The following is a 22,294-nucleotide window of genomic DNA, read 5'->3' on the forward strand; positions in this document are numbered from 1 at the left end:
TGACAACGGCGTCCTTGCTTTGTCATGTTTCCGACCTTCCTGCCTTTTGATGACCCACTAATATTCTTCTGTATTGCTGTACTGTGTTTTATTTTTGTTACTTGTCTACTTTGTTTGTTTTTTTTTTTCTTAGACAGGATCTCTCTATTATGTAGCCCTGACTGCCCTGTAATTTGTATGTAGACCAGGCTGGCCTCAGACTCACAGAGATCCGCCTGCTTCTGCCTCAGAAAGGGTGCTGGGATCAAAGGTATGTGCCACCACTCCAGGCTGTTACTTAAATATCTCTATTCTCTGGGAATTCCATACATGTGCAGCTCCTGACACGCCATGCTTGTTTGGCATTCGTCAGCTGATGTTTGAGCTGTCTGAGCTGTGCTGCAATGACCTTTGGTATATATAAGTCTTTAGGAAATTTTCAAAACTTGCGTTGGATAATCTGAGCAGAGCGGCTGGATCATGTGTTGTAGAGGACTATGTTTAACTTTGGAGAGCTGGACAGGCCCTTGGTGAGCAGCTGCATCTCTTCACACCCCCAGCAGCTGTGGATGGGGGTTCTAATGTCTCTCATTACTTGCAAGACTTGCTAACGTGTGGGTTATTTTGTTTTGTTTTGCTTTACCATGGCAGAGGGGGGTGTGACGGTTTCTCACTGAGGTTTTGATTTGCATCTTCCTAGTGACTAGTGGTGTTGACTTTTGCCGGTTGTTTTGGTTGATTGCTGTGGAGAAGTTGCTTCTGTACATTTTTATTTTTCCAGGGCTGAGAATCAAACCTAGGACCTCACATGTGCTAGGCAAGCATTCTGCTGCAGCCCTTTCCATGTTCTTCGCTGGTCATTTGTGTAATTCTTTTGAAGAAAAACATCCAGTCTTTTGTCCAGCTTAAGTTCCTTTATCTGCTAGACGGGACAGTGATTCCAGCCACCTCCGATGGTCATTGCAGACGTGGCTGAGCCACCATTTAGGCTCTGGCTCCAGGGCTATCTAACTTCTCTGGGCCTCCTCACTCTTCCCCAGCACTGGGAACTGAGCCGAGCTCCTTGCGCATGCTCCTTAGAGGCCGTGTCTCTGTCTCCCTCTGTCAGCATTGCCCAGGGCAGCGCCAACACAACCCTTTCTGTGATTCAAGGTCTGCGTGGCCAGAGAAGTTTGTCTCTTTTGGAGAAGGACAGACATAAACTAACAGTTATGCCTCTGTAGAGGCCTGCAGTTAGGAAATCTGCAACTCTTACCAAATATGTAAGTTGGACATTTTTTTTAGAAAGGTACGAGTTTGTCATTCAGTGTAACCATTATATCCCATCATATCCCAAGAGATGGACAATAATTCATCAATAATTCATTAATGTAGCAGGAGAGGATCTTGTGTATGAGAATTTAAGAGCTAGGAGTAAAAATTGTATTACAGAATTGAGCCCATGATGTGAATTATTAGTTTTCATAAGCAATTGTTTTGGATTTCTCAGTTCTGTTTTTATCAGAAATGCTCTTCTAACTTCAGCTTCTCTGTCTGTTTGGGTTTTTGATTTTTTTTTTTTTGTTTTCGAGACAGGGTTTCTCTGTGGCTTTGGAGCTGGGTTTTTGATTTTTAAGACAGAGTCTCACTATGTGGTCTAGACCTAGAGAGCTGAGCGCCTTGCCTCTCAGGTAGTGCCTGGCATTGAGCACGCAGCAGCGGCTCAGTTTCCCCCTAAGCAGGTCTAGTTTGGGTCATAGTGACCCCCCCAACCAGACCCACCCCTTCCCTTTGACACAGATTCCCCTTTCACCCTTTGCTTACTGTGTGATGTGGACGGTTCACCCAGACTCTCCCCTCCATTGATGCTGTAGAAAGGATTTCTCGTCTGAGATTGCACCAATGGTCAGCGAGATGTGTGGACGTGAAGAGACCACCACTAGCAGCTTCTCTCCTCGTTCAGCTCTCTAGAAGCCTGGGTTGTACCTCCTGGTCCCTCGTGGCACACGGCCACACTGCTGAGACAGATGGGACGGAAGGGCGCCAGAGCTAATGGTGCTGCTAGCGGGTGGTCGGAAAGGGATCCTAGGGGCTTCGTGCTTCTTTTTATTTTTATTTTATTTTAAATTTTTGAGACAGGGTTTCTCTGTAGCTTTGGGCTTATCCTGAAACTAGCTCTTGTAGATCAGGCTGGCCTTGAACTCACAGAGATCCACCTGCCTCTGCCTCCCCAGTGCTGGGATTAAAGACATGCGCCAGTACCGCCTGGCTTATTTTTGTTTTTAAGATTTATTTATTTTATGTGTATAACTGTTTGCCTGTACCTATGTTTGTATGCCAGGTGTGTCTTGTGTCCACAGAAGCCAAAAGAGGGGTTAGATACCCATATAGTTGTGAGCCGCCATGTGGTTGCTAGAAATTGAACCCAGGTCCTTTGGAAGAACAGCCAGTGCTCTTAACCACTGAGCCATCTACAGCCCCATCTTTGTTATTATTGTTATTGCTATTTTTTATTATTATATTTGTGTGCGTATAGGAATGTGTGGGCACACACATGCTGTGGCATGCGTGTGGAGGTCAGAGGACAGTTTTCAGGAGTTGGCTCTGGATTCCAGCGGTTGAACTCAGGCTGTTCGGTCGCCTTGTGCGGCAAACGCTGTTAACCTGCTGGGCAGTTTCACTGAGCCACAGTTCCTGATTTTGGTTGTGCTTAGGTTGATGCTCTCAGAGTGAGGACAGCTGGCACCTCTTGATGTGGTCGGTTTCTGGCGTTTTTCTTGTCTGCCTTCTTTCTCTTAGCAGAAAACTGAGCGGATCCTGTCGGCTCACCCTGCTTTCTCCTAGTGTGTTCATTCTTCAGAGAGCTCTGCTGGTGTTTGTGTCGCAGGCCACAGGCGGCAGGAGATGCTGGGTCTGTGCTTTGGTTCTTTTGAGACAGGGTTTCTCTGTGTAGCCCTGGCTGTCCTGGAACTCACTCTGCAGACCAGGCTGGCCTTGAACTCACAGAGATCCTCTTGACTCTGCTTCCAGTGCTGGGAGTAAAGGTGTGCACCACTACCACCGGGCCTGATATCATTCTTAGAGAGGCTAAAAAGTTTTCAGATTCTGTCAGCTCTTTTGGATCTCAGATGAGAGGGCGTGGTCATCTTACCCAGATCTGCCTCATCAAGTTGAGAGCACTCAGATTGGCCTCCACCGCATCTCTAGGTTCACATTTTCTGTCTCCAGTCGCCTGTGATCTATAACAGGAATATTCCTTCCTCAACCGCAGGTGCCCTTGGCTGGGTCAGGATATCCTGCTTCATGGACAAAGCTTACTTGTGGCTCCCGCCATTGATTTGGACCACACCACCCCTCCACACTTCACCCAGAGCATCAGTAGCAACTTGCGTGCAGGCTCCTCGCATCAAAAATGTGAAGTTCAGGGCTGGAGAGATGTCTCAGTGGTTAAAAGCTCTTATTGCTCTAGGAGAGGACCTGGGTTCATGTTCCGGCAAGCATATGGTAGCTCACAGCTCTATGACTCGAGCTCCTTCTACTCACCTCCCTGGGCCCTTGGAATGGATATTGTGCACATATATACCTGTAGGCAAACATTGTACATGCCTAATAAATTAAAAAAAAATTTAAATTTGAAGTTCACATTCATCCTCCACTTAGTTTCTGATAGCCAGTAGCTGGGAAGGAAATACAACTTCCTTCTGACGCAGCCTCACAGGCTCCTTAACTCTGGACTGCTCATGGCCCAGAGAGGTTAGCCGGTCCAGGTTCATGTCAAAGCTTCCCTGACGTAGTCTAGTTTAAAGGCAGGTCTCTGGGACATCAGTCACTGGAGCCCCACCGGGAGACCTCTGTCCCTTCACTCAGCCATCCTGAGTCCAGATCTAGGTCACTGCACATCTTCAGACCTTTCTTGTCCCCTCTGGCTAGTGGGGACGAGTAACATCCTGTTCCTTCCTGCTGCTGACATGGGCGTGAAAGTAGCTTCTGCATTTTGACGTCTGTCTTCGTTGAGTTGACTCTCTGTGTTCTCTTGGCTTGCTTGAGTTCCTCATAAGGAAGCACGGTGGCTGGGTGTGTTCCGTGGGGAGCTGTACCTTTGCTGCTGTTTCGAACACAGGGACCTTGGAAGAGTTTTCTCAAGAGTCTGGCCTTGAAGAGCTGTGTGTGTGTGTGTGTGTGTGTGTGTGTGTGTGTGTGTGTGTGTAAAGGTGACGAAGTTGGCACCTGCTAATCTGTTTCACTCTTTGAAATGGGAATGCATTTTCAGAGGCATTTTCTGGAGGCCAGAGAGACGCCCGTGGTCAGAGCACAGGCTGCTCTAGCAGAGGACTCAGGTTTGATTCCCAGCACTCACGTGGTGGCTCACAGCTGTCTGTAATTCCAGTTACAGACTTCTGGACTCAGTGGGCACATATGTAAATGTAGTAAAAAAAAAGACACTTTGAGCCCTCTCCCCTAAGCTTTGGGAAGAAAGCCTGGCTGACTGACTGTTCCTGCCCTTTTCATAATCTGGACCCCTGCTGAAGGTATTTTTTTTTTTTTTTTTTTGGTTTTTCGAGACAGGGTTCTCTGTGGCTTTGGAGCCTGTCCTGGAACTAGCTCTGTAGACCAGGCTGGTCTCGAACTCACAGAGATCCGCCTGCCTCTGCCTCCTGAGTGCTGGGATTAAAGGTGTGCGCGACCATTGCCTGGCTGCTGAAGGTATTTTTTAAGTGAATTGGAAATACAGGGTTAGGCAGGGTATCATGTGACACAAAGCTAAGCATCCTTTGCAAGAAGGTGTGTGTAATAGATCATTTGTGTAAGATCCAGGAATTGAGGGAAGGCGCGGGGCTCCTTAAACTATGCTTCCAGTTTGACCCTATTTAATTTTACCATCCCTTATACTAAAAGGTCACCTCCAGGTATTGCTAATCGTTACTGGATGAGGACCAAGTAGCTTCACCCTTTTTCCACATCATGGAAAATCGTGTGAGGAAGTTAGCTCATGTTCTGGTACTACCGTGAGAAAGGGAGTTTCGCCTCTGAGATGGTTTAAGTGCGTGTAATTCCTCAGCTGAGAAATTGGAGATTTGCAGATAGTGAGGCGCAAGGCCACATGGTGGGGCAAGCCTGTAATCCTGCGAGGTGCAAGGCCATGCGGTGGTGCAAGCTTGTAATCCTGCAAGCCTGTAATCTTGCGAAGCGCAAGACCACACGGTGGCGCAAGCCCGTAATCCTGCAACCTGTAATCCTGCGAGGTGGTGGTGGGTGGAGGGAAATAAAGGTCGTCCTCTGTTAAGTGGCGAGTTTAAGGCCACTCTGGGCTACACAGGACTATGGGGAAAAAAACCAAATAATAATAATAAACAGGTACATACACAGGGTTTTCCAGCCCCTTCATCAAATTTGCTGAACCCTGGCTCAGCTCAGTTTCTCTCTTGATCGGGTAGTGGTTTGTTGGATTCTTGTGGCCAGGAAAATGTTCCCAGCACTCACTCTTTAGGGTGGATTCTTCCATCCATCCTTCCTTTCTTCCTGTGTGTGGTGTGTATATGTGTGTGTGCCCGTGCACTTGTGTGTGTGTGCATGTGGAGCTCACAGGTTGAGCTTGGGTGTCTTCGTCAGTTGCTCTCTCTCTCTGCCTTATTTTGTTGAGACACAGACTCTCACCAAACCTAGTTACATGAGACTTTATCAAAAACTAAAAAGAACACATTTTTGCCCCCAAGTTGCTTAGACCTTAAAGGAGGAGATAAGCTGGGGGGGGGGGGATCTAGAAGGGCAGTGCCTCAAGTGAGTGGAATACCATTAAGATGCTGTCTCCAGACGCTGGGATCTACCACCAGGGCTGCTTTAGGTTGAGCTGATGTAAGCCCTTGGGTTAGCATCATTGCGGCTGCATGTTCACCAAGGAGGGTACAACATCATCACCTATTTACTTTTTATCTACCTACTTATCTATCTACCTACCTACATATCTACCTGCCTACCTACCTACATATCTATCTACCTACCTACATATCTACCTACCTACCTACATATCTACCTACCTACATATCTACCTACCTACCTATCTTCCTACCTACATATCTTATCTATCTACCTACCTACCTACCTACCTACATATCTACCTACCTACATATCTACCTACCTACCTACATATCTACCTACCTACATATCTACCTACCTACATATCTACCTACCTATCTTCCTACCTACATATCTTATCTAGCTACCTACCTACCTACATATCTACCTACCTACCTACCTACATATCTATTTATTTTTGTTTTTTCCGAGACAGGGTATCTCTGTGTAGCCTTGACTGACCTGGAATTCACTTTGTAAATGAAGCTGGCCTTGAACTCATAAAGATCCACCTGCTTCTGCTTCCCAAGTGCTGGGGTCAAGGGTGCGCACCACCACCGCCTGGTTATTTTTATCTTGCCCAAAGTTGACATAAAAATGAAAGAAGTAGGCTTTGGTGGAGCCTGGGATCCCCATCTGGGTGTGAACCTCACGGTCGATGTGACCTCGCCCCCCTTGTTTCTGTCACAGTCCTCCTATTATTGTCTCCTTCAGCTCTGGAGTCGGAGCCGACTGCCTCAGGCCTCACATACACTAGGCCAGCACTCTGTCCCTGTGTGGCATCCCTGGCCCTTTTATTCTAGTGTGGGTTAGGAGACATGAGAATTGTCTGCTGACAGCCTGCTGGTTTCCATTGCTTGCCTCTCCGGTTAGACTTGAACTGTTTACAAGGAAAAACACCCACGTTTTGGCACAAAACCAGACTTTTCTGTCCTTCATGGAGTTCAGGGTACAGCTCCTGGGAGAGTCTGTCCATTGTCAGTGATGCCTAGTATCAGTGTGAGCTTCCCAAGCTCTGGACCCAGTGTAGCGGATGCTCCTCCCTGGAGGGAATGCCTGTAGACTGATCTTTCCACTCCAGCAGGACTTTCTTGTTGGGTGGCAGAAGTGGAAACTGTTGCCAGTGAATTTTGGCTCCTGCAACTTTGACTTCTCTTCTTCTTTTAAAACACTGAGATTAAAGCCAAACTGGTAGCCTGTGCCTGTAATCCCAGCATTAGGGGGAGGCTGAGGCAGTAGGATCACTGACGGGCATTCTGCGCTACATAGTGAATTCCAGGTGGCCTGGGCTACAAAGTGAGACCCTCCCTCAGAAAACCCAAATCAGCTGACAATCCACCCAGGCTCCTCTAACACCGACACCTAGGACAAAGCCAGCTCCTAGGCCATATCGAAGGAAATATAACCAAAGCAGTGGGACATAGGCCTTGGACCCCGAGTGGAACCAAAGCAGTGGGACATAGGCCTAGGACCCCGAGTGGAACGAGAGCCCTGGAGCTCCTGTCATGCTTTCCACACAGGAAGAAGTACCGCTCAAGGGACTCTGGACATACCTGTGTGTCAGCCTCCAACCCCTGCCACGGTTTGATCTTCGCTGCTCTCTTTTTTCTGGCTTTGTTTTTGTTTGAGACAGCTCAGCCTGGCCTAGACCTCACTGTATATGCCAGGCTGACCTCAGACTTGTGGTAATCCTCCTGCCTCTGCCTCCCTAGTACTGGGATCGCAAATGTGTACCCCTGTGCTTTGATTCTTACCGCCTTTCATTCTTTTTCGGACATGTTCCATGCATCCATGCTCGGCTCCGCCCTGTGTGCTCATTTCCCCACACAAACCTGACGTATGATTTTGTAGTGACCTTTGTGCCTTTCTGTCCTTCAGTAGCCCTTAGGTCGATCTTTCTACCCAGCCCTTTTATTAATTATTCAGGGCCTGTGTTTGTCTCGGTGTGTGCTTGTCTTTGTCCCAAACCGGGTAACTAAACGTTCTGCTTGCTTTGGCAGCACACGCTAAAAGTACCAGTCCCCCAGGACTAGACTGACTTCATCACTTCCGTTCCTCTGGGTGGCTGGAGGCAACCCTGAACATGATATCACAAATGAGCCCAGTGACAATTGTAATTAATATCAAAATACTATTTCTCTGTGTGTCCAAACCATTTGGGAGCTGCATAGGCCTGGGTGAAATGCCAGTTCCATCTCCTGTGAGGTGTGCGTCCTTGAATGACTTACCTCATTTCACTCAGGCCTGGGTTTTTCTGTCTGGGACATGGGAACTCTCAATAGCCGCTGGAATCTTCCTTTTCTGCATGTCATCTGATGAGGAACAAGTGATTACATATTGCGGCCAAGGACTGTTTCCCCGGCCATCTTCCCTGAAAAGCCCCAGAGGAGGAGAGCAGTCCCGGGCTCTTCAGGATGCTCTGTGGAAGGAACAGGCCAAGTGACTCAGAGCTCCGTGCACGGGTGTACTTCTCTTGCCTCAGCAGGCCTGATACGCGTCTGCCCTTGTCCAGCTCCCGGACACAGATAAGCCTGGATTCTTGGTTCCTGGCAGCTGAGCAATCTCTGCATTACTGCTTGGCAGCAGTCGGTGAATATTTGTCTGGGGTTGGGATCTGACCCGTGGCATTCCCCACAATAATGGCTTCAGGATCATTCCGTTGGTACATGGTTTTATCGCACGGAGATATCTCTCTTTTGCCCCCTTAACTTTTCTCGAGGCACGTATTTTAAGTATTCCAACTTTTCCATACCCATTTCAAAGTTTTAATTTTATGTTGAATTATATGTATGGGGGAGTGTGTATGAGTGTAGTCTCCTCAGAGGCACCAGACACCCCGAAGCTGGAGTTTCAGACAGTTCCTTACTGCTTGTTGTGGGTCCTCCGGGAGATCAGCCACTGCTCTTAACCACTGAGCCAACTCTCCAGCCCCCTGTGGTTTTCGATGGTCTTTGCTGCCCATGTTCCTGGAAATGAGTCTGCCTTGGGTCTGCAGAGCACCTGCCACCCCGGAAGCCTGGCAGGTGTCCTGTCTGACAACACCATTCTTGCTCTACATTCCTTGACTGTAAAGTCGATACCCCCAGCCCTCAGCTCTCCTGTCTAACCTCAGTGGGTCACGTGACCCGGGAGCAGGGACAGTTCTGTCATGTGGAGACCAAGGCCCAGGAATGTCTCCAGCTTTGTCCCTGTATGGGCTCTGATATATCGAGAACAAACGAGACTCTTAGGAATCTTCTCAGTCCTTTCCCCTGTAGACCTCAGTTCACCACACGGGGTGCCAAGGCCCTGAGTCTCCGTGGCACCCACCGCCGTCAGCTCCAGTGTGATCTCCAAAGGGAATCAGCAGTACCGCCAGGCGATCTGTGCACATAGCCACGTGGCAGCCACTGAGCCTCACATCTGCTGATTGGGGTCTCCCCTGCCCTGGTAACTCTGGTCTTCTGGTATCTTGGCTCTTGTGTCATAAGGAACCCTTGTGCTCTCCCCCAGCTAGCTGAATGCCACCCGCTCTGGCTTCTGCCACCGCAGAGAGGTAGTCAGTCATCGTGGGCTTGTGGAGTTAAGGTGCTGCTGAGTAGAGTTTCAGCGTCCGGCTCGTGGTCAGGATTCAACAAATAACCGGCTCGAGTGAAAAGTTACAGATGTACAGGTTGCTTTGTAAACACTGTCAAAAGCCTTAGGTGGACGACATGAAAGAGTGAAAGCCAAGAATATACGTGTGCTGCAGTGTATTTTAAAACAGGACATTAACCAGAACCCAAAGGGTAGCGTTGGCAGTGCTGTCGTGGAGGGTTCTCTGGGGAGAGAGGGTAGAGTCAACAAAGGCTGCCCCAGACATGGCTCCGGGTGATGAGCAGTGGCTAACTTACAGCATTCTGACAACGTAATCCTGCTTAATTCTAGGTTAGTGTGACTTCCTTTTTTAAGTTGGTAAATTCGGCATTTAATTTAATTCTGCATTGACAGGAAGATGACGAAGATTACTTGAAGGAGGGCTTTATTTTTGGCTCCTGGAGTCTGAGCCTGGATCACTTGAGATGAATCTCCCAGCTCCACCTCCAGGCTGGCAGCAGTGGTCCTCTCGCTTCTTAAATCCCAAAGCTGACTGGGTTGTGGCAATGATACTTGTCACTAGGTTGCGGTGATATTTCCAGGGCCTGGCTTAAAGTGAGCTCACCTTCCTGAGACTGCCTGAATTAGCTAGCTCCCCTTTTCTGTCCTCACCCCCGGATCTCATTGCTTAGGGAAGCTTAGTCACCCGTGGGCTGAGGCAAGAAGTAGGTTAGTGTGAAGGATCGTCAGCACTTTTCTTCAGAGCCTTTGCTGCTGGTCTTGCGATGACGCCATGGCGTAAAATGCTGCCTGTGCTCAGAAACGTATAATCTTCCTGAAGATGAACCCAGACAGCCATTGATTAGAAGCCATGTCTGGAGTAGCGGCCACAGAGGGGTGGTTTGTGTGGAGGAAATTAGCCTGTGATACAACACTGATGTAGTTTTGACTTCTCGAGTCACCATTGATGGATTGGTTTAGAAATGCAGGGGTCAGGCGTAGCTCAATTGGTAGAGAGCTTGCCTAGCGTACAGGAAGTCTTGGGTTCTGTCCCCACCACCATATTACCCAGGGGTGGTGGTACACTCTTCTCTTCTTTCTTTTCTTTCTCTCCTTCCTTCCATATATATATATATGAGCATTGGTGTTTTGCCATGGGTGTCAGGTTCCCTGGAACCCGGAACAGAAATTATAGACAGTTGTGAGCTGCCATGTGGGCACTGGGAATTGAACGTGGGTCCTCTGGAAGAGCAGTCAGTGCTCTTAACCACTGAGCCATCTCTCCAGCCCTGACTCTTTTAATCCTAGAACCAGGAAGATGGAGACAGGACGATCAGAGGTGAGTGAGTTTGTGGCCATATGGGCTCTATGAGACCCTGTCTCAAAAGTGGGGGTCGAGAGGCAAGGAAATGTGACCAGGAATGATGGCTCAAGCCTGTAATCACAGCACTTGGGAGGGAGAGGGAGAGGTTCAGGATATCCTTGACTCAATAGTGAGTTCAAAGCCAGCTTGGGTTACTTGATACCTGTCCCAATCCTTCATTCCCACCAAACAAAAAGAAATACAGAGTAATTCTGTAACCCATCAGAGAGCGGTGTGGGAGTTGTTTAAGGTCGTATTCCTGGCACTGAGGACAGTACCTGCCAGGTACACTGTGGGTAGTTAGTGGGTGTGGGATTGATAAATGGGGACATTCACACTGGCACCTTTCCCGAGAACCCTAGGTGCCCGTCTGTCTTGTTAGGTCAGTACAGGCTAGAGAGACTCGAGACATATTTCCGCAGTTGGCTTGCCAAAGTAAAATTGTGTCTCACATGTTTTCTGGCTCCCAGTGGTTGCCGGGAAACAGGAAATGAGGGGAAGGGGTTGAAAACTGTCTCACTGGTCTTCGTGAGTCTCTTCTGTCTGGCAGTTTAGCCTGTGTGTGTGAGCACGGAGCAGACTGTGTGTTGAGAATACAGAATTTGCTCTAAAGTGGCTCTCTGGGCTCCAGACAGCCATGGAGGCCCCACTCTGTACATCAGCTTTTTCTTCTTTTCTTATAGCAGTGAGGTTGGGGTTTGTTCTTTCGTGAGCCTCATGTAATGGCTCAGCCTGCTCGCCTTATTCATTTTCCTGTCTTTGTGTCCTTGACCGTCAGCTGTGACCTGCAGCAAGTACACTGTGTCTGGCTGGAGTCTAATGAGTAGGTACATGCGTGGCCCGCACTGTGCTTGGTGCTGTGTGTTGCTAATTTCTTGTCCTAGGTGGGAGTTCGAGATGGTAATTTGTGGACATCTTGGTTTATATGAGTCAGCTAGTACATATCGCTGAGGGAAAACAATTGCAGAAGCTTCGACAAGAACTATGTGGACTCTTGAGTTGAGGGAAATACAATTGATCTGCAGTCTAGGCTACTAAAAATTGACTTTGAACTTCAAAGTTCCCTTTGAAAACTGTCATTTCTGAGCTGGGGGTGTGGCATAGCACAGTGGGAGAGCCCTTATCTAGAGAGGCCCTGAATTCTGTCTCAGATCACACCCAGTAGAGTCACTTCTGCAAGCCCACACCCGAATCTGGACCTTGTGCTAGCGATGGTTCTGGTGTAGGACTCAGGCCTGGGAAGCTCCCACGTGCTGCTTGCTGTTCAGGATGAGAATTGGCTCGCCGCACCAACCAGGAAAGGTCAGATCAGGTCTTTGTTTCCTGGGCAAAGCCGGCTGGTCTTCTCCGGAAAGGAAGCCCAGCAAATCTGAGGGAGCGAGCTTTTCTGAACCAAGAGTTGGTTTAAATATAGCTGATGTGTGTTACTGGCAGCTTGGAGGGTGTGGCGGGACTTGTTGTACCCTTTGTAGGACGAGTGAGGAAAGATGTTGGCACCTGGATGTGCCCAGTTTGTTTATGAAATATAAACTCCCCTTATAGTGGGGGGCCCAAGGCAGCAGCCAGGGTTACTACCTAAGCGGGGAGAGATGCCCCTCGAGGGTGGGGACAGCCGTGAACCGGGAACTGCGAACCATGCTGCTGTTTATTGAGCGCTACCACAGAAGATTGGGGCGGGGTGGAAAAGTTTCTGCAGAAGGACAGTAACCAGGCTTGAATTTCTTACCCCGAGGAGAAACAACACCTTGGGACCCAGTCCTTATGCAGAGAAGTGCAGTTCTCTTGAGTTTCTCAGACTTGATTTATCTGCCAGCCGGGAGCCCGTCAGAGCAGGGGGAGCTAGCAGGCCCCCCTCTAGGTTGGTCTTGGCATCACGGGTGTACTGCACATCCTCGGCAGCTGTCTGAAGTTTCTCTGCTGTGCCTGATCTGATGTCATTTCCCCCTTGGCAGACGCCTGGGCTGTGCTGCGTCTGAGATATGTCACGAGAAGGTGGGGGTGGGTCAGGGCCAGGCGGGGGTGGGGGGAGGTAGTGAGGAGAGCAGGCAGCCTGCTGGGTCTCAGGACTCTGTTTACTGTCTCTTCTTTGCTCTGAGAGCACCGAACCACCACCACGGGCCATGCTCACTCCAAGACCTTAACTTTGGAGAGCCCTTTGTTGCTGAGGGTAGTGTGGACGATGCTGTTTCAGGATGCCTTTCCTTTTGGGGCTTAGACAGGTAATCGACTGGTTCTACATGGATCATTGATCTGGCTGGGGACGGGAGGGGGGTGGAGGTGGCGGGTGGGAGCTGTTATTGTCCTACTGTGTCGAGTAGGGGGCAGAAAGTGTCTCAGTCCTGACAGGCAGCTTTCACACAGCCTTCTTGCTGGTTGCTCCCAGCCTCCAGAGCCATCATATTCTTCACCCCAGTGTCCCCGGGGTGACCCTAGGGCTGTAGCCGTGAGCCGCGTGTACAGCTTGGTAAGGGAAACCGGTGAAGGGTGAGGGAAAGTGGGGCTCTTGCTCACCCCCCTTTCTTCCTTCTCCATTTTGATTTGGTGAGGTAGGAGAGACTTCTTCCCGGTCCACTGGTTCTGAAGGGACTGGGGGAGGGGTGTGCAGAGGCTCTGAGCCTCCCTTCATTGGGTGGCCCTGTGACTGAGGGATATCCTGGACACTTCAGGGGGTGGGGTGGAAACTGTTTGTTTTGGCCTTGCTGGCTGATTTACAAGGCAAACAGACTCCTGTGGCAGAGGCTTGATTACTTTGTGGGCCACTGTTTGAAGTGGGCGGGGTGGGGGGCACTCAATTCCTGCTGGTGACCCAGTGTGGAATGAGAAAACAGTAGCAAGGGACCAGCTGCTGTCCCCAGCATAGATACTGCTCCAAGTATTTGTTCCAGGGCTCCGGAGAGCCGGACACCCCCACCCCCTCCTTGGTCTGAGAGGCTTGTCTGTATCGGAATGTGTGACTGTACCCAGCCGCAGGGCTGCCAGAGGGGACAGGCACACACACTGTCTACAGCTTGTCCCTGGGGAAGCGAGGCCACTGGTGAGCTCAGGCCCCAGGTCCAGAGGAAAGCCTTGAGGACAAGGTGAGTGGATCTTTAGGGTTGCCCGGAGTTCTTTAAAGGTGGGTGTGGGCACAGGACGGCAGCAGCATGTCCAAACATCAAACGTGTAGTGGAGACCAGGGGCCTTGAACCAATGATTCTTTGCAGTGAACCCTCGCAGGTAGAGATGTATGGGCAAAGGAGTATATGGCTTGACTTGTTGGGTCACACTGCAGCTTCCATTATGAGATTTGTAATTACTTCCCTTTAAAATTTTTTTAAATCTTATTTTCTTCCTTTTCTCTTGAATTTTGTTTATTTCGGTGGAGGGTGCAGGGGTACAGGGTGCATATGAAGGGACAGGCAATGAATGGGATCAAGATATGTGATACGAAAAACAGAATATAAAAGAGTAGGTTGGGGAAAATTCCGGAAACATTGTGTTACCGTCCTCATCGAGCTGCAGAGCAGTCCTCTGGTGCAGTTGGTGCAGCGACAGCCCCACTGTCCTCTGGTGCAGTTGGTGCAGCGACAGCCCCACTGTCCTCTGGTGCAGTTGGTGCAGTGACAGCCCCGTTGTTGTCCTCTGGTGCAGTTGGTGCAGTGACAGCCCCGTTGTTGTCCTCTGGTGCAGTTGGTGCAGTGACAGCCCCTCTGTCCTCTGGAGCAGTTGGTGCAGTGACAGCCCCTCTGTCCTCTGGTGCAGTTGGTGCAGCGACAGCCCCACTGTCCTCTGGTGCAGTTGGTGCAGCGACAGCCCCACTGTCCTCTGGTGCAGTTGGTGCAGCGACAGCCCCACTGTCCTCTGGTGCAGTTGGTGCAGCGACAGCCCCACTGTCCTCTGGTGCAGTTGGTGCAGCGACAGCCCCGTTGTTGTCCTCTGGTGCAGTTGGTGCAGTGACAGCCCTGTTGTTGTCCTCTGGTGCAGTTGGTGCAGTGACAGCCCCTCTGTCCTCTGGTGCAGTTGGTGCAGTGACAGCCCCGTTGTTGTCCTCTGGTGCAGTTGGTGCAGTGACAGCCCCTCTGTCCTCTGGTGCAGTTGGTGCAGTGACAGTCTTGTGAGCACTTTCTCCTCTTCTTAACAAAAGTTGCCTTTAGCCTGCAAGCATGGTAAGATCTGGAGGGCACTGATGACATCAGCTTCTGGTAGTTCTGGAAAATGAATGGATGAAAATCCCCTTTCCTTAGCAACTGGAGTACAGTGGAAAGAACAGGACTGGAAAGGCAGAGATTTGCACTCACTCCTCCGTGACTGTGAACCCCATCTCTGAAATGCAAATAATAATATTTGCTTGAGGAAGATTTCATAAAAGAATGTGTGTAAAACACTAGTACCTTGGCTGGCGTTCAGTAAGCACTGAACTCCGTGCGTGTGTTTGTGTGTGCGTGCGAGTGAGTGCAGGTCGGAGACATTGCATCCTGGAGCTGGAGTTACAGGTGGTTTTAGCCACCCATGGTGGGTGCTAGCAATCAAATTCAAGTCCTCTATAGAAGCAGTGCATAGTCCTAACTGCTGAGCCATCTTTCTAGCCCTGCTCACTCATTATTAAAGGACATGTGACTGCCGTGGTACAGGGCCAAGAAGCTGCAGGCCCCTTTGCAGAAGTTGAATGAGTTCAGTGACCATGTGTTTCTGTCATTCAGCATCCTGTGTGCTGACTTAGACTTGAGAAATCATCTTTTTTTCTTTCTTTTTTTTTTTTTTTTGGTGGGGGTGCTTGTTCTCTCTGTAACTTTGCCTGTCCTGGAACTTGCTCTGTAGACCAGGCTGGCCTTGAACTCACATAGAGATCTGCCTGCCTCTGCCTCCCAAGAACTGGGATTAAAGGTGTGTGCCACCGCCACCTGATGGCCATTTCTTACTTTACCAAGACTCTTTCATTTTCTATATGGGGGTGGCCAGAAGTTGGAGAAGGCCTGTGTCCCAGAACCCCAGCTCAGCCGAGAGAATGAGATGGTGGCGAGCATTGAATTAACCCCTCCCCCCCAGAACCCTCAATGATCAGCACCAGTTTTCTAGACTGGCTTCTGAGCAGTTTCCTGACAAAAGGCTTCTGAATGGCCCTTACCACTCTGAGCTTCTGCAGGCCAGCCCTGCCTGCAGAAGGATTTGTAGCTTATGTAGTCTTGTTATTTCTAGTATCTCTTTACCCGACTGTCCTGTGTTGGGGCCCTGTGCTGTCTAAAGGTCCCTCGATGGGACATGAGAAAGGCCTGTTTTCCTGAGTCTGCCTACATTCATGTTTGAAGCCGTCTCTGCAGAAAGAGGCCAGGTTTCTCAAGGAGTGTGGCTTGTTCTGTGACATCGGGACAGGACCTAGTGGACAAGGACCCTGTCTGGTGATGGTGACTTTTCCCTGGGCAGAGCCAGGGGCTGTCCCTTCCTCCAGTGATTGCTCTTGAGTTTGAGCCACCCCCCTTTCCTTGAAGAGGTCAGTTTTAGTCCATGAAAACAGTAATTTGGTTATTTCAGAAACTTAATTTGGTTATATTAAAAAAATGTAAAATTCCTTGTCTTCCAAAAATTGCTTCTCATCTCTTAGCAGACTTCACTGGTTTTAATTCTCCATCCCTACACCTCTTGCTGTTTGCTGCTGATCTGTAAGTGGACTGAAAGAACCCTAGATGTTGACCCGTCTCCATTTCTGTATCCTCAGTAGCCACTGCTTTTTGGGCAGAGTTCGAACCCTGGGCCTTATGGGGAGGTGGGGGGAGGGGTGGCAGACTCAATAGGACACGACTTCTGTTGTTAGAAATAGTGATTCATTCCTTCAAGGTGACTGCTGGGCACGTGATCCCAGGAGACTGAGGCAGGAGAATAGGAAGTTGGAAATTAGCTTTGACTATGTAGTGAACTAAAGGCCAGCCTGGGCTATATGACAATGTAGTGAACTAAAGGCCAGCCTGGGCTATATGACAATGTAGTGAACTAAAGGCCAGCCTGGGCTATATGACAATGTAGTGAACTAAAGGCCAGCCTGGGCTATATGACAACGTCTCATCAGTGTTCTCTTCTATGATGTGCATTGCATTATAGATTAATGTATAGATTAATATATTGAAATGTATTATGTATTGTACTTACAAATACATAAGAATAAGAACTATATAGCCTTTGCAGTTCTCTGTGTCCATTATAGGAGCTCTGTGTAGTGAATAAAAACATATTTAAGAATTAAAAGATAAATCCTGGTCGGTGACTTAATTCTAAGTCATTCGTTCAACTGCGAGAGAGGACCATCCCACGAGCCACACCAACTCCTGAAAAGGCTGTTTGCTCTGCAGTGGCTGGAGTCTGGCGCACTGGCTTCCTTTCCTGGAAGTGCCATGGGGTTTACTAGACCGTTCCAGCTCAGGCTCTGCTTCCCGCTGGCTTTCTGTTTATTATTGTTTGGCTCTTTTGCTCAACACACTTGATTTCAGGAGCTCCCACTGAACTGTGACGCAAGAGCCCAGTCTTGGTTTCTGATAGTGCCTAACTTCTTAGTGTGTGTGGTTTTCAGTCAAGGTTTGGAAATCCTGCTCACCCGCCGACCACAAACACTCATGACATCCTACCCCTGAGCGTGGCTCCGCGGCACAATAGGAAGGCTGGGATAGATAGACTGGGGCAGGCTCCAGCAGACGTGGAATGCGCAGCCGCCCCGCCACCCAACAGAGGTTCTGAAGTTTTGGGCCAGGCCCAGATTGTGCTGGGTTACTGTAAACCTGCCATGGTCAGGGAGCCAGCGACTCGTTTCTTACCCATCTGGGAAATAAAAACTTTAGGCTTTGAACCTTGGGAGGTTCTCTGCAGGCTGCTGCCTGAGGGACCAAGAGTATGGGGTCTGGGTGGGGATTGTGTGTGTGGATTTGGGGGGGACTTGTCCTGGAGGGGGGGTGCCTTGGCTCCACAGTCCTCCGATCAGGACTTCCTTATAGGTTTTGTTAGAGTAGGCGCACCTGTGATGGCGACCTCAGTCCTACCCTGGAGTTCACAGAACACAGAATCCATGAGCCAACAGAGCACGAGACCAAATAGAGCACAGTTATGTCCTTTATGTAGGACGGTGTGCTAAAACTGGGGTAGTTTTAGTGTGTCCAAGACGCGTGCAGGCAGATCTCTTGAGTTCAAGGCCAGTCTAGTCTACAAAACAAGTTCCAGGACAGCCAGGACAATACAGAGAAACCCTGTCTCGAAAACAAATAACAACAACAAACAAAAACAAAAAAAAAGCAACAAAACAGGGATAGTTTTGTATGTGTGGGACACACAAACCCCTGTGGGCACCCATGACATTTAGCAATGTCGAGATCCTGTTGACTGATTCTGGGCTCAGGGGTGATAGCATGGAGATCCCTAGGGTAGAGACTCCTGACACCAGTCTGCTGCTGTTCTGAGGGAGTGGGTGTCATGGGCCTGAAGAGGAGGGCTCGCTGTGCAGGTAGAGCTGGCTTCAAACTCTGCCCTCCTGCTGCAGTCTCCCCAGTGCTTGCTTCCGAAGCCTGCATTTATGACCTGCCCGAAGACTTGGAATCTTACATCCAATTGCCCCCTCAGTCAGCAGGGACCATATCTCATAGAAATTTTGTGCGTGTGGGGAGGACATAATACCAAACCCTTCTGGACCTGAAATCTCACCTCTTGCCCTGTGTGATGTGAACATCAACCCCCAGCAGGGCCAGATCTCATTCTTGCCCAGATAACTCACAGCTTCCACGGCAGGCGGTAGTTACTGTAATAATAGAATATATTTCAAGGTAGTACCCCTTACAGTTCATCGTAAACTGATTCATAATAGACCCATCCTGTACCCTTTCCTAAACCATCTGAGGCTAGTCTGGTGGTGGTGGCACGTGCTTCTAATCCCAGCACTTGGGAGGCAGAGGCAGGTGGATCTCTGTGAGTTCAAGGCGAGCCTAGTCTACAAAGCAAGTTCCAGAGCAGCCAGGGCTGCCCAGAGAAACCTTGTCTTAAAAATGAACAAACAAAAATCCAAGGCTGTCTTAACCTCTAAGCAGATTCTCTTTAGAGAATCCTTGTTTCTTTAAGTTTTTCAATCCTGGAGACAGCCTCTGTGTCCCAAATCTCTTTATTTATTTATTTTTAAATCTCATATCTATTTTGGAGAGGCCATTTTTAATGTCACTCTTTGTAGGAGTAAGCAGTTACCTTGAACAATGTTGACCTTTTGATGCATAAATCTCCAGCCCTGGATTGGAAGCCGCCAGCCGCCTGAGGTGAGCTCTGGTGAGTCTCGGCTCCAAACAGGAGCCTCTGCTGGTGGGATGAGGACAAAGACGGTGCTAAACCGAGGATCAGAGTTAAAATGAGGAGTGACATGTGGCTTGTGCGTGTCGCTGCTGGTGGGAGTGGAGGATCTCGTAGAATAAGTCACAGCATTCGTAGCTCAGGGCCCCCTGAAAACAGCACCTTTTCCTGTGAGGCAAAGAAATGGGTATTTTAGAGCTGAGAGAGATGGTTCCGTGGTTAAGAGCCCTGACTACTCTTTCAGATGACCTGGGTGTGATTCCCAGCACCCACATAGTAACTTCAATTCCAGGGACTTCAATACCCTCTTCTGGCCTCCACGGGCACCAGGCGTGTATGTGGTGCACAGACATGCATGCAGGCAAGACACCCATGCACATAAAAATAGGTCTAAAGAAAGGAGGGGGTTCTTGTTTGACCAAGAGCCATTTTCAGGGTTCTATAAAGTCACTGATAAACTGGGTGATCTCAGGGTTGGGTCTCTCAGTTGGTGGCCCTTTTGACGTTTTACAGGTGACAAGGGCAAGCTGGCTAAGAGGTTTGAGGAGTTTGAGTGCCCCACACAAGTGTGAATTTTTATATGTATACATGTCACCATTTGGAGAAATGACCCCATGGGCTTTTTTGAGTTACAAGTCATTTAGGGGTGACGGGTGACAGAGGCTGAGAACGCCTCAGTAGTCATGCCCAGGTGAGACTCTGCTTCTAGCCCTTGCGCGCGCACACACACACACACATACACACACACAAACACATACACACACACAAACACACATACTGAATTTTATTCATTTAGATTGTACTTGCAAAGGGGCAAGATCAACTTGATTGTTTGACCCTTTCTCTGTGTGTGGTGGGGATGCTCAGATGACTGTGGGGGAGGGGGTCAGAGGCCAACCTTAAATGTCCTTTCTTGGGACTGGCCCACTGTGGGTTTCGAGACAGGGGGCTCACTGATTAGGCTCACTAGCCGGAAAGTCTCAGGATCTCCCCGCCACTGCCTTCCTGCCACAGTGTCCAGCTTTTTTGTGGGTTCTGAGGACTGAGCTCAGGTCCTTGTGCTTGTACTGCTAACACTTGCTGACTGAGCCGTCTTCCCAGTCCCCTCACTTTTTGAAGTATGGGAGCCCAGACAAGCCTCAGACTCACAGAGGTGATCTTGAGCTACGCTCCTCCTAGGATTCTTTGTCCCTGTGCCTGGCTTTGTGTTGTGCTAAGGACTGAGCCCAGGGCTTCATGCGTGTGAAGCGAGCACTTCACCAACCGAGCTACAGCCCTGATCTTGAATGTTTAGGGATCTTTTCAGCAATAAAAATCGAAACATTAACTTTTTTGTTGATTTTTATTGTTGGTGGTAGTACTCTGTTTGTTTTACTTTTGTCTGTTTTTATTTTTTGTTTTGTTCCACTTTACTTTTTGATATGGGGTCTCACTGTATGTGTAGCCTTGACTGTCCAGTCTGGCCTCTAACTCAGAGATCCACCTGCCACTGCCTCCTGAATCCAAAAATAAATATTTTACGATTTACTTTTATTATTATTATTTATGTGTATAAGTCTGTGATTGTGTACAGGTGCCCATGGGGGCCACCAGAAGGCACTGCATTGGTTCCTATGAAACCAGGGTCCCTAGTGATTGTGAGCCACCTGATGGGGGTGCTGGGAATTGAACCCTGATCCTTCTGGAAGAGCAGCGAGCACTCTTACCTGCCAAAACATCTCTCTAACCCCTGTACTTCTGTTCTTATATGGGTATTTTTTACTTTAAAATCTTGGTGCTCCCCACCCCCAAACTTCCTTCCTTTCCTCCTTCTTTAAATGAAAAATAAGCGCTGGGAAGGTGGCTCAGTCGGTAAAGTCCCCAGGCTCCTGTGTGAAAAGCTGGATCGGGCTGGAGAGATGGCTCAGCGGTTAAGAGCACTGGTTGCTCTTCCAGAGGACCCAGGTTCTATTCCTAGCACCCACATGGCAGCTCACAACTCCAGTTCCAGGGGATCAGACAACCTCCTCTGACCGCTGCAGGCACCAGGCATTCAATGTGGCGTACATACGTACGCATAGGCAAAACAGCCGTATACATAAAACAATATATATGATTTAAAAAGGTAAAGTTACCTGGTGGGGTCAAAAATAGACAACGAGCAGCTGCCTGCATCCCTGCCTGTGCCCCTGCCTGCGCCCCTGCCTGCACCCCTGCCTGCACCCCTGCTTTCACACTGCCAGCACCCCTGCCTCCAGCCTGTTTATTTCAATATAATAAGGGTTGAACCCCCAGAGGGGGTGGGGGTGGGGTACCTTACTGAGTGGACTTTAAGAAAACCTTGGGGTGTGTTGCAACTTCGGATTTTCACTCTGGGATTTTCCTCTGGGGTCAGGTGACTCTTTGTGAGGATGTTGTCCAGGTTCCTAATAGCAACACAGGAAATGGATTTTAATCTCTCTGCTGGCTGCTCCGTGTGGGGCTGTTTAATGAGGACCCAGTTATGACGTGGCTTCAGCAGTAGCAATACTGGCCAGGTGGGAGTGTGCCGAGTGAATGTGCCATTTATTTCTAAGATGCATGTTTATGATTTATTGTGTTTTTTACAGAATGGGACAGAAGGTAAATGATTTAATGTGCTCTGCTGGGTAACTTTTGGGCGTGTTTGGGATTCTAGAAAGAACATTAGTCCTCATCTGTTACGGGAAGTATGGACTGTTTACTGGATGCTTGGTGTACATCCAAGATAGCGGTCTCAAATTTGAATCTATATGACATGCATAACCCAGGCAGTGTTTTATTTACTTTGTTAAAGTTTATTTTTTTTAATTTTGTGTGTTTGTGTTCTGCCTGCATTCGTGTTTGAGCATCACATATGGACCTACTGTCCACTGAAGTCAGACAGACAGCTGTGAGTTGCCGTGTGGTACTGGGAATCAACACCCAGGACGTCTTCAAAGCAACAAGTGCTCTTAGCAGTCAAGCCATCCCAAAAGGAGATGTAGACTCAGCTGTGGCAGGAGCTGAGGGTGAATCAGGATGGCTGCTCATTTATTGAAAACAGGACTTTTTCTACTCCAATTGTACAATAGTTTAGCCACAGGCAAGGTTGAGAGCAGACTGGCTCAATGATTTAGGTACAAAAATGGCCATTAATTGATGGTGGCATTTTTCCTGAGAGGACAGTGCGAAGTTCAGCAAGCAGTGTGGGATCTGAGCCCTGCTGGAGCTGGACTCTGGGACTTATTTTTCATTTTTAAATATTTGTGTATGTATATGTATGTATGTGTGTATGTGTGT

General features: G+C 48.9%; 1 protein-coding gene across 7 annotated transcripts in view; it reads left to right on the plus strand.

The window, feature by feature from the left end:
- The window catches only part of Wbp1l (WW domain binding protein 1 like), a 61,346-nt gene that overhangs the window by 12,811 nt on the left and 26,241 nt on the right, over nt 1–22,294 (plus strand). Inside the window, exon 1 of one of the 7 annotated variants that reach the window (XM_075974295.1) lies at nt 12,684–12,948. The exons of 3 other annotated variants lie outside the window; for them this stretch is intronic. In XM_075974295.1, coding sequence (XP_075830410.1) covers nt 12,922–12,948 — 27 coding nt within the window. In that variant the 5' untranslated portion in view covers nt 12,684–12,921. Of the gene's footprint in view, nt 1–12,683; nt 12,949–13,660; nt 13,807–18,966; nt 18,985–22,294 lie in introns of those variants that run through there. 3 more of the 7 variants (XM_075974298.1, XM_075974292.1, XM_075974299.1) reach the window with 3 other exon arrangements.

Source organism: Microtus pennsylvanicus, chromosome 5, assembly GCF_037038515.1.
Source record: "Microtus pennsylvanicus isolate mMicPen1 chromosome 5, mMicPen1.hap1, whole genome shotgun sequence".
In the NCBI taxonomy this organism is placed as follows: domain Eukaryota; kingdom Metazoa; phylum Chordata; class Mammalia; order Rodentia; family Cricetidae; genus Microtus; species Microtus pennsylvanicus.